This window comes from Chondrus crispus, genomic scaffold (genome assembly GCF_000350225.1).
Source record: "Chondrus crispus Stackhouse genomic scaffold, scaffold_208, whole genome shotgun sequence".
Classification (NCBI taxonomy): domain Eukaryota; phylum Rhodophyta; class Florideophyceae; order Gigartinales; family Gigartinaceae; genus Chondrus; species Chondrus crispus.
Genome location: NW_005179082.1, coordinates 176619 through 187608, shown reverse-complemented (window position 1 = coordinate 187608; position 10990 = coordinate 176619). Strand labels below are relative to the sequence as shown.

Genomic DNA, 10990 nt, shown 5'->3' with positions numbered 1-10990 from the left:
AATGATCACCATCAAACTTCTTCTTCTTCTTCTTCTTCTGCTTTCGTACCCCATCGCGTGCCATACATAGCCTTCCACAAACAAATGAAACACCTGTTTCCATTTGACTCGTGTCTAGGCGACAAGCCATTTGCCTCATGTGAGGCCACGCTTGGCCTCCTTTGAGGCCACCTTTTTTTTTCAAAAATATATATATGTTAACGTTGTCCGTAAAGTCACGAAAACGTGTTTTTTGGCGGCGAGTTTGCTCGGATTTTCTGAACGCTTTTCAAACAACGCGTATGGCAAAACTCACAGCATACGGAAAACTCGGGGCATGTGAGTTTTCCACGAGTTTCACATCCGCCTCATCACAGCAGTGCCGGATCGACCCGTCGTGAAGGAAAACAAAGTGGGTCTTCCGTTCTTTTCATCAGCACAAACGAGTCCCAGACTGCACGGGCCGTAGCGATATGCGTCACACGCCCCTATCGCTTCATCTGCGCAGAGTCCATCAATGGATCAAAGCGCAACAGGATCTGCCAGAGATGCCGCCGAAGCAACCGCGAAAGATAGATAAGTAGAAGCTTCTAAAACGCGGTCCTCTCCAAACGGCCCCCTTCAGCCTGTCAAGAAGACGAAACACATCGCCCTTTCGACTGAGAACCTTTCTACAGTATCCTTGTGGAGAGCTACAATATTCGCTTCAGCGAGTATTCGCACAGGTGCATGTGATCCGTCGGGCGGCACAACGATGTACCAGACTTGCGTTTGTGGCGGGTAGGTACCTTGCTGGAGGTCAGTCCGCGAGATTGAATTTTTCAATCTCGCGTTTACTTTACGTCCAGCGAGTTTGTGGGCAAATGGAAAAAAAAAACAATGCGTTATTTTACGGGCAACGTTATTAAATCGAAACTTTATGAAGTCAGGTTGGACGCCTTTTTTTTTTTATGTAGGGGAAATTCCGGATTTCCCCTACACGAAAACAGATTATGGAAAAGTGGAAACACACGTGGCAACGTAGCAGGCGCTTATTGGATATGTGGCGTATGACAAGTTTCCAAATTTCCAAATTTCCGACTTTCTAAAACACCTAGAACGCCCCTGAGCAAGGCAACTTAGTTGATATGTCAGTATTTACATCGTTTCATCGTTTCATGAACAAAATACAAAGCCCATGAACAGGTTAGCTGTACAAAATCATGTCCTTGTACTCAAAGATATCCCCAGCTCTATACTGCTACAATCTGCCCCGCTGAAGAATCTTCTTTCTTCCCCATTCTTGCTACAGCACTCTTTGCATCGGCCCAGACTTGCTCTGCGTCAACCTGAAAAGCAAAATCTTCTTCTCCCATGAGAAGAGCAGCAATATCATCAATTTCAGTATCCTTGGGTTCTTCAACCTCCGTATTGATTCCACCTCCCTTGATGACTAGATCGTTAATGCGACTCTTCTGCTGGGCACGAATGAGCATCCTCTCTTCAATGGTCCCTCTCGAGATGAGTCGATATACAGTTACTGGCCGTTCTTGTCCAAGTCGATGTGCACGATCCATAGCTTGCAGATCCTGGGTTGGATTCCAATCGCTGTCGAAGAAGATGACTGTGTCGGCTGCTGTTAAATTTAGACCTACACCACCTGCACGAGTCGACAGTAAGAAAATAAATAGCTCTTCGTTCGTTTGCCATTCCGCCACAATATCCCTTCGATCGGCAAGAGCACTCTGGCCGTCCAAGCGAACAAACTTAAATGCCGTCTTTGCGCAGTAATCCTCCAGAATGTCCAAGACTCTAGTGAATTGAGAATATATCAAGCACTTGTGCCCTTCAGTCTTCAGTCGCCTGAGTAAAGGATCAAGCACAACCATCTTACCACAATCTGCGATAAGACGACCAGCCTCTGGCATTTGTATGGGTGCAGTCCCGATATGGGCACCATAGTTTGCGTCGAGATTTCTGAACACTTCATACAGGTCTCTACTGTCCCGTGGTTCGCCGTTCACTGGAAATCCTGGGTATGGCAAGTAGTCGTCCACACCAATGCTGCGAGACAAGGCTGCATCCCCTGGCAAATACAATTCAGGTGGTGGCGCCGCAACCGGCGGAATAAAGACATTTGAAATCTTTAACAACCGTGTTTCAAGCGCAACCATCTGCGCAGGGCAGTCTTGTCCTGGAAGAATAATACGGGAAGCTCTTCTTCGCAGTAAAACGGCTCTTGGTTCCATCAAAATTCTATGGCTTCGATGTCGGGGGTCACTGGACAGGCCCTGTTCCTCGGGCGCATCAGCATGCCCGAAATAAAGATCCTCGAATTTCAGGAGCTTATCGTCGAGATCCGGTCCAAACCGCTGCCATTCCCAGGGCATGATACCTTGTGCCAAGCATTCATTCCATTCCGAAACCGAAAGACCACCACAGAGTCGCATAATCGATAACCCTTGGCCGGTGCCAGAATTCATACTCTCCCAAAGCCTTTCTTTCACCCACGGTCCGTAGCGTTCTCGGGCAAGGTTTGCGTTGCCAAGAAAGGCGTTTTCCAAGTCGTGCATACAGCGGGGAGCGCGCATTACTATCTCAGGACGTGATACCAAGGTGATATCGACTGGGCTTGCAGTGGCATTACTCGCAATTAACACACTTGGCGGAGGGGCAACGTGTGTGGGGGGTGGGGCAATTTGGAACTGAACTGGAGATTGAGGAACTCGACGCTCAAACGTCTCCGGGTGGTTGCAGACCTTACGCAGCTGCATGACAAGGTTCATAAGTTTGCTGTTCCTGTCGCTGTTATCGTAACCATTCGACCCTGTTCCGACGAGGGCTCGTGTAAGTTCCTCAGGAGATATGTTTGCCTTAATACTGCCGTATAATTGCCTTTGTCGAGCAGAAAGAGAGCAAGGAAGTTGTATTTCAGTCTTTGGCGGCATTTCACTCTCAACGTCTCTCTTCACGCGACGCAGCATGAAAGGATCTAGAAGAGTCCTCAGTCTCGACAACGTGCTTGCATCGAGAATTTTGTTGTTGTTAGCGTGTCCCTCGATGTCTTTGGCAAACCAGTCGGCAAACTCTGCATGCGAATCGAAAATTGTTGGCATGATGAAATGGAGCAAGGACCATAACTCGGACAGCTTATTCTGGAGGGGCGTTCCTGTCAGAAGCAAGCGATTACGACAAGGGAACTGCAGCAGAGCCCTCCATCTTGAGGAATTACTGTTCTTAATAGCTTGGGCCTCGTCGAGAACCAAGTATTGCCACTTCACACGATTAAAGTACTTTTCATCCACAGTTAGAGTCTCATAACTCGTAATACAAACCTGGAATTCCGAGTCTCGTCGGTACATTCGCTTTTGACTCCAATACTTTCGAAGTTCATTCCTGTCATTTTTGTTGCCCCAGTACGGTAAAACCTTGAGCTCAGGGCAGAATCTTGTGACTTCTTGCTGCCAATTGTGCAGAGTTGCTTTGGGAGAAACAACCAAAAAAGGGCCCCAGTTGTCCTCCTTCTCACAAAGATAGGCCAAAAACGATATCGTTTGTAAAGTCTTCCCGAGTCCCATTTCATCTGCAAGAATACCGTTGATACCTTGATCATAGAGTGACACAAGCCATGCCAGTCCTCGCAATTGATAATCCTTCATCTTGCAATTGAGAATTGTCGGCTGTCGGACTGCCGCTAACTCTCGTTTCTCGCCACCCGCCAATTCGGCTTCTGGTACCGCCGTTCCATTTGGTGCTTCAGAGGCCTTTGCTGCGACATCGGTCTCTATCAAGTGCCGCTCCGCTTCGACGTCAAGCCCATTCATATCTCGCATTGCTTCTTTCGCCGCAGCCCGATTCGCCGCCGCCTTGACTGAAGCTTCCATGGCTACGTCCTTCTTCTTCTTAGTTTCTGAGTCAAATTGTTTGATGCGAGCTTGATGTTCGGCGACTAATTGAGCCGCTTTTGCCTGTGCAATTTTCTTGAGCTCCACCTCGTCTTCCGCTCCTGTGATCCCATTGATGTCTTTGACCTTTGTCGGTTTCTTGTCCTCTGCCTCTGAAGGCCGTACCTGGCCGTTGGCCTCAGCTGTGGCTTTGGTCTTGGCCTTCAAAAAGCTCGAAAATGCTTCCGATTGCCCCAGCAAGAACTTGAGTTTGTTCTTTTGGCGCTGAGCTTCTCGTTCATCAGCCTCCAATTTGCGATGTTCCTCTGCGCGTGCCATGAGCTTCTTTCGCTCCTCCTGGCGTTCTTTATCCTCCTTCTTCCAGTATGCCAAGACATCACGGAGAATTCGACGAGCTCGTCGATGAGCGTCGTCAATGACGCGGACACTTTTGAAAGCAGACTTGCGAGATTCCCTGACGCAAGCCGATGCGATGCCCTTTGCCAATCGTACTTGACCGGTAATAAAATTGGCTCTTGCCTTGACGACCTTGGCAATCTCACTACTCTTCACAGCCTGTCGGTATGCAATAGTGTAATCAATGGGTTTGGGTTTTGGAGGCTCAACCTCTCGTGCCTTCTTCAATGCTCTTTCCCCAGAAAGGCCGTTCGAAGCGGGGCGTTTGATGGAACCACCGAGAGTAGTGTCCGATTGATTGCTGCGTGCAGAACCCTTGCGACCCTTGACATGCTTCTTCTTAATAACGATGGATCCCAGCTCGCCTCCGATGCTTTTATCCTTCCTCCCCGCGCGAAACTTAGATTCGACCCTGTCCAGATCTCTCTCGAAGGCGGTAAGGACGCTGTGTTCATCGAACGGGACGGAGATGAACAAGGAAGCCCCGCAGACGTTTATCCTTGAAAAGTCATGCGGGTCGTCGTGCTTGACCCAGGCCGTGGGCATTCCCCTGGCGGCGAGCTGCGGATCGAGACAGGCGCGCTGCAAGGCGCCGGCGTGGGAAATCGCGTTGGGGAATATGGACGAGCGGCAGGCATCGGTGCGGGGGAGCGCCGGCGGGGCGATGTCGAACTCGAGCCCGGCCGGCGGGCCGTCGTCGGACAGCGGGGGGTCATCGTCGCGAAGGTCGTCGTGCCACGTCGAGTCCTGCAGCTTGCTCATAGCGGGTGCTGTGCGAGACGCGGCGCCCCTCGGCGGCGTTCGGCGTCCGCGGGCGTGGTGCAATGGGGGGGAGGTGTGGCGGCGGCCGGATGGTGGGCGGACGGTGGGCGGAGGCTGGATGGTGCGCGGAGAGGGGTGAGGGCGGACGGTTCAGGAGGTCATTCAGGTTGAGTTTGCGTGATTGTTGCCGGCTGCGGTGAGTCGGGCAGGGGACGAAGGCTTTGCTCGGAGTGGAAGGCTGGGCGGGGCGGCTGGAAGATCGGGTGCTGACTTTATCATTTTTTAGGAGAGCGGCGAGGACGACAGGTCGCCCGCGCAAAGGCGGCGGCACGCGCGATTGCCCGACGGGGCGGGGAGGGGTCTTCGCTTGCCGCCCGCCCGTATCTGTCTTCCAAGCCACTCCCACGCTTACAGCGAAACAACCCTCATTACCGCCTGACAGTTACACGTGTCGAACAATGATCTAATCAAAAGTAGACACGTGTCCCTCACCACCAAATGCAGAACACTGTGCATCCGCCTTTTCCCACGGACCTCTGGGCGCTCCCGGCATGTCCACGAAGGACACGTGGAAAAATGTTGCAGATATTCTAACACACAAACCGCACCGTGTGATCAACTTCTACCAAGGGTATCGCCATTCGGCGATCGTTTTTTCCTTGCCCTTCCAACCCGCACCCGCATCACCACGTGCCTTCCGAACGGCGTTTACGGCATGTAGCATGCACATGTAACCTTCATGCACTTGCCGCCCACTCTTCCCTGCACCGACCCCTTCTCGTATCCCTCCACCACCCGTCTCCGTCTCCGTTTCCCGCAACCACTAGTCCCTCCCGGCCCGCGCTCCCCTCTCGCCCCCCCCCTCTCGCCCCCCTCCCGCCCCGGCGACAAAGACAAGACCATGAACACCAAGCAATCGTTCACAATCGGCTGGATCGCCTACACGGCCGCCTTCGGCATCGGCGGCGGGCTGGGCATTTACAAGTACTGGTATGCGCCAGGCGGTCGCAAGGAGCGTGAAGCGGCGGCGGACCTGCGTCGCGCGGAGGAAGCCGCTCGCGAGGCGGAGGAGGAGCAGCGCATTCGCGAGGAGCGAAGAAGAGCCAAAGAGTCCCCCACCGCCCCGGCCGGTCAGACTTGACCCTTCTCTCCTCACCGCAATCGCCTTGTCGATGAAAACAAAAAATTTACAAACGCGTATCAGCAAACAACGCTCCTTCCCCCTTCGGCCGTTACCGTCCCAAGAGACGACATAGTAAACAGCAAACAGGCGGAGCCCTACTTCTACAATGTAATAATATACCATCAAGGGCCGTCGGTCGTTCTGCCGTTGAGGCGATGCACGTTGGACATCGACCCTGCCCGTCGCGCCCCGAAACCGCCTGCTCGCGCTGCCGACCCGGACGCCAGCCCACCGCGGAGGTTTGCGAGCTGCGAAACCCTTTGCGCTGGTCGCAGCTGCGTTTGAGCCCGTGGTAATCGACCGCCGCGTACGGGCTTTTTGCCGCTCACACCCGTGGCCTTGCCTTCCACTCGAGTACCAAACGCATAGCTAACCTCCTTCGAGGGAGTTGCTGCCACTCGACCCGATGGCCGGTTGGCTACCCGAGGAACCATTGACTGACTCCGAGGCAACTTGCTGTCCGCCCTTCGATCCACTGTCCGTCGAGCGGCGCTCATAGGCGTTGCAGGCGGTCTCATTGCTGCTTCTTCGCTCGCCCCACCAGCGGCCGCACTTGTGTCAGTCTTGGGCTCATCGAACCGCACTTGTCGTGACCGACCGGCAAAAGTCGCATTCCGGGGAAGCTTTGATGCCTGACCTCGCTCTATCTTTCGCGTCACCGTCGGTGTGCTCATCGGGCGCGGGAATCGGTTGGTTGGTGTCGAATTTGCTCTCTCCATAGGAGGCTTCGATGTCTGTTGCTTTGCCATGTCCGCAATTTTCTTATCTCTGGACTTCAGGAGTGCTGTCAGTCTGCTAATTTCATCATCCTTGGCACTGGCGACATCCCGCACCTTTAGTTTTGCGGCCCTGAGTTCATTTTGGTCTCTCTCATGCAGAGCTTTCAATTCGCGCAGCTCTTGCGCAGAACGGACGTATCCTTCACGACCCGCGTCTTCTTTGCGACTTTGGTCCTCGAGCTTTGCTTTTGTTCGCTTCAACTCCAGTTCCAGAGAATGGGTGCGTTGTTTCGATTCGGAGGCTACGTCGTTTCTTCGCTGTACTTCCCGCTGTAGTTCTGCATTCTTCGACTTCACTTCTCGCAGTTCAGTTTCCTTTGTTTGCAATGACGCCAACGCTCGAGTCTCCTCCGTTTTTTCCGTGTGCTTGCGAGCTGATCCCAGCTCCACCTTTGCCACTCGTTGCGCAAACTGCAAGCTTGATAGCGTCTCCGAGGAATCAGAGTCGTCGGCAGACACATTCACAAACATCAGAGTCTTCGAGTCTCCACCGAGGGCATCCTGAAGGAGATACGTTAGCTTGGAATTTCTATACGGAACGTGGTTGTTATGTGAAAGCAGTGACATAAATACATCACCCAAAGTTGCCAGTGACTTGTTGATATGCTGCGCTTCCTTCAGTCTCTCTCCGGAAACATTTGACCGTCCAACACGCTCCGACCCGGCGAGGTCGACGAGATGAAGTAGGCCTGAAGACTTCACGCCGGAAGAGTAGTCTTCACATGTCACCATCACCTTTAAAATCAAGTGCGACCGGGAACTGTGTTCATTCATGTTTGTCTTCCCTTGTCTTCGGTTTTGGCTGCCGCGCTCCATGAGGCCCCAGACGGCTTCAACTGAATCGACAGTAATCTCGGTTAGGTTTGGTACATGTACAGCATTGGGAGACTGCGAGCTCGGGTCTTTGCGAATGTCAAGCTTTGGAGGCGTCGACTTGTTGTTACCACGAATGAGATCTCTCAGATTCTCGTTGTAAATCTCAACCATGGAAACGGAAATGTTTACCTCTTGAAACTCCGATCTCTGGTTCGCAATGTCGAACAAGTCCACGAGCGCACGATAGTTGACGCCTCTGTCTTCCTCGGGACCACTCATCGTGTGTGTCTTGCCTGAACCTGTCTGCCCATATGCGAAAACGCAGACGTTATATCCGTCAAGGACACTAGCAACAACTCCAGCTGTTTCGTCGTACACAGCCTTTTGATCAGCTACCGGAGGAAACACATGGTCAAATTCAAAGCACTTTGGACCGATTTGAATTCTCGAGTTCTCGTCGTCAGCTGCGGCGTCCGGAAACGACACTACAACTTTGGCGGGCAGCCCAGACGTTAGTGTGGCTTCCTTGAGAGGGCGCACGCGACAGAAGACACGAATATTTCCTCGGAGCTCTTGAATCGTGTTAAACAATTTCCGTCTCGCCTTGAATTCCTTTTTCCATCGAGTCTCAAGCTGATCTCTCTCCGCAATCAGCTGGTCACTAGCAGCCTTGTAGGCTTCCTGTCCGTCCATGACCAGCTTGACGAGCTCCGCATGTTGAGTACCATATTCTTCGCATCGAACGGACATCTCCCTTCGAAGGACATCCAGCTCTTCCTTGACTGCCTCATACGTCGCCTTGACGTCATTATAGAGAGTTTCTTTTTGTTTCCGCTGTTCCTCCAGCAGTTGCACCTCTTCCTTCAACCGCATCAATTCCCCCCGCAGCGGTGCCTGGCGAGCGCTGTGTGACAGAGGAAGAACACCGCGCTCTTGGCGCTCTTGCATGAAGGACTCCTCCTCATCCGCCATTCCATCGGAGGACACAGGGCTGGACTTCCCTTGGCTTTTCTCCGCAGACAAAAGCAGATCGGTCGCATCGACCTCGCGGCTATTCCTCTTCTTCAGATAGGTTACCTCTGGCTTTCTCCTGAGTAGACGTTGGGCGCTCTTAAACAGTTGGCCATCAGACTCCTCAAGCGCCTCCTTCCAATCACGACGCGCCGCTTCTTCCTCGCGCTCTATCTGCTCCCTCGGTGAGAGGCGCGGGGGCAATATCTCAGAAACGCCTCGACTAGAGCGCATATGCGTGTCTCCTGGATGAGTTGGTGCGACTTGCGAGGGCGAGGACAGAACAGCAACTCTATCCTCATCACTCTCGACGGCCTCTCTCTCGTCGACGAGGTCCGACTGGAAGCTCTGCTCCTCAGAGGCGTTATCCAAGTCGGAGTGGAAATTTCGTGGCACCCCTTCCACGGGCGAGGACGAACGGGTGCTTTGCGGGCCGAGAATGCCGGCCCTCAAAATGGCGGCGCCGCTGGGCGTGGGGACGGGCGCGTGGTCCTTGAATGCACGCACACAGCGCGCATACGACGGGCGCGACGAGGACGTGAAGCCGAAGCGATTGTGGCCGAAGGTGTCGCGGATATGAACGCGGCCGCCCTCCGTGATGCGGCCCAGGCTGTCTGGGGCGCTGAGCTTGAGGCGGCGCAGGCGGTCCGGACACTCCAGATGGCGCAGGCCGTCCTCGCCGGTCTCCGTGACGATCATATAAGTGTACTGAATGTCATCAAAGTCATCATCAATCTCTAGCTCGAGGCGCCACTCCCCCCTCCAAGTGCCATCTCCGCCCGTGTGCATGGTCATGCGCAGGGCGCTGGTCGGATTCCAGGCGCCGAGCGCGGGGATCTCGCCCATGAGATACACGTGCGAGCTATTCGCGGTGTGCTTCTGCAGCTGAAAGCAGACGCGCTTCGTGCCCGTGGCGGCGACATTTGACAGCGGGTCCCCCTGGGCGTCCGGGCCAAAGACGCTGCGGGCGTCGGCAAAGCGGTGGGCTAGCGGGCCGTGCTCTCGCGTACGGTGGTCGTCGCGGTCGGGGTCTCGCGCAGGGGCCGACAAGCGTTTCGACGCGCGGCGACTTGCGCGTTGGCCTGCGCCAATCTCCGCGAGCGGGCGCAGCTCGACGACATTGCCCATCTCCCGACTGAGCCACCTCTTGCACAAGAAAGTCCAGGTCCTCTGCAGGCGGTCATCGATAACGAGGACGCGGTCGAGCTTCCACGCGGCCGCCTGGCTGTCCGCGGGGTCATGGCGCACGATGATCTTGACGATGTTACCGACGCTAGTGGCGCGGAAGCGGCACTCTCGGATGGAGCCCTTCGGAAACTCCGGGCGGGCCGAGACGGGCGGGTGATGGCCCGGGGCAGCGTAGCGCATCGAGGTCTGGATGAGGCCTGCGGACGCGGTGAGGTGGATGTAGTCGGTGGCGTACGAGTTGCCGACGAGCATGAGGTAGACGTCGCGGTCCGTGCCGGCCCACTTGGTGTCGGCGGTGCTGAGGTGGACGGTGTAGGCCGTGGGGGGCGCGTCGGCGGGGCGCGGGAGGGTCGGCGGCATGGCGGCTAGGTTCGGCGCGCGCGGGGGCGACGGCACGACCGCGGGCGGCGACTCGACGCCGGCCATGGCGTGGAACAGGTCAAGTCTCTCCTGCACGAAGCCGGGGCGCATCGACGGCTCATGCGTGGCGCGCGGGGGGATTGCGGTGGCGGCGGGCGGGGCGCGGTGGGGCGGGAGAAGAGGGCGCGAGATGGGCGTGCGGGCGTGGGCGAAATGGAGCGAAGGGAGGCGAAGGGAGGCGAAGGGAGGCGAAGGGAAGCGAAGGGAGGCGAAGGGAGACGAAAGGAAGCGAGGTAAAGGCGGAAGCAGCTACTGTTAGCAGGGTGCCAGCTGTAGATGATGCGTGCGCGAGCTAAGCTACGGCAGACGGCGTGGGGTGTGCGTGGCGGAGGCGATGGGTATCGATGCGGGGGGGGGGGGTAGAAAATTTTGAAAAGAATGTGCCGATCTTGCTCTCTTGTGTGAATTGGTGTTGGTCATCGCCCCCGCTGTCTTCGTCATTTTCGTTCTTGGTTTGGCTTTCGTTCTTGCTGTGGGTCTTGCTGCTGTCTCTGTCTTTGGTCTTGGGCTTCGTTTCCGCTCCTGCTACCGCCGTCGTCGTCGATCTCGTATTTGGATTTTCTTCGCTCACG

At 55.0% G+C, this 10990-nt stretch overlaps 4 protein-coding genes; 2 read left to right on the top strand and 2 right to left on the bottom strand.

The window, feature by feature from the left end:
* Positions 1–452: 452 nt before the first annotated feature.
* Positions 453–642, top strand: CHC_T00003982001 (hypothetical protein). XM_005715239.1 is given in 2 exon segments: positions 453–563; positions 564–642. 1 exon segment carries the CDS (start codon positions 453–455, stop codon positions 561–563), a length of 111 nt encoding a protein of 36 aa, XP_005715296.1. The 3' UTR covers positions 564–642.
* Positions 643–1097: 455 nt separating this feature from the next.
* CHC_T00003981001 (hypothetical protein) lies at positions 1098–5021 on the bottom strand. XM_005715238.1 is given in 2 exon segments: positions 1098–1211; positions 1212–5021. 1 exon segment carries the CDS (start codon positions 5019–5021, stop codon positions 1212–1214), a length of 3810 nt encoding a protein of 1269 aa, XP_005715295.1. The 3' UTR covers positions 1098–1211.
* A 901-nt stretch (positions 5022–5922) lies between these two features.
* CHC_T00003980001 (hypothetical protein) lies at positions 5923–6162 on the top strand. Its single transcript, XM_005715237.1, has one exon. It carries the CDS (start codon positions 5923–5925, stop codon positions 6160–6162), a length of 240 nt encoding a protein of 79 aa, XP_005715294.1.
* A 28-nt stretch (positions 6163–6190) lies between these two features.
* On the bottom strand, positions 6191–9044 carry CHC_T00009381001 (Kinesin). XM_005715236.1 is given in 2 exon segments: positions 6191–6326; positions 6327–9044. The coding sequence occupies 1 exon segment, from the start codon at positions 9042–9044 to the stop codon at positions 6327–6329; it is 2718 nt and encodes a 905-aa protein (XP_005715293.1). The 3' UTR covers positions 6191–6326.
* Between the last annotated feature and the right edge of the window lie 1946 nt (positions 9045–10990).

Bases quoted from the DNA above. Each gene is read 5' to 3' on its own strand.
- CHC_T00003982001 (XM_005715239.1), top strand. From the start codon at position 453: ATGCGTCACACGCCCCTATCGCTTCATCTGCGCAGAGTCCATCAATGG.
- CHC_T00003981001 (XM_005715238.1), bottom strand. From the start codon at position 5,021: ATGAGCAAGCTGCAGGACTCGACGTGGCACGACGACCTTCGCGACGAT.
- CHC_T00003980001 (XM_005715237.1), top strand. From the start codon at position 5,923: ATGAACACCAAGCAATCGTTCACAATCGGCTGGATCGCCTACACGGCC.
- CHC_T00009381001 (XM_005715236.1), bottom strand. From the start codon at position 9,044: ATGCGCTCTAGTCGAGGCGTTTCTGAGATATTGCCCCCGCGCCTCTCA.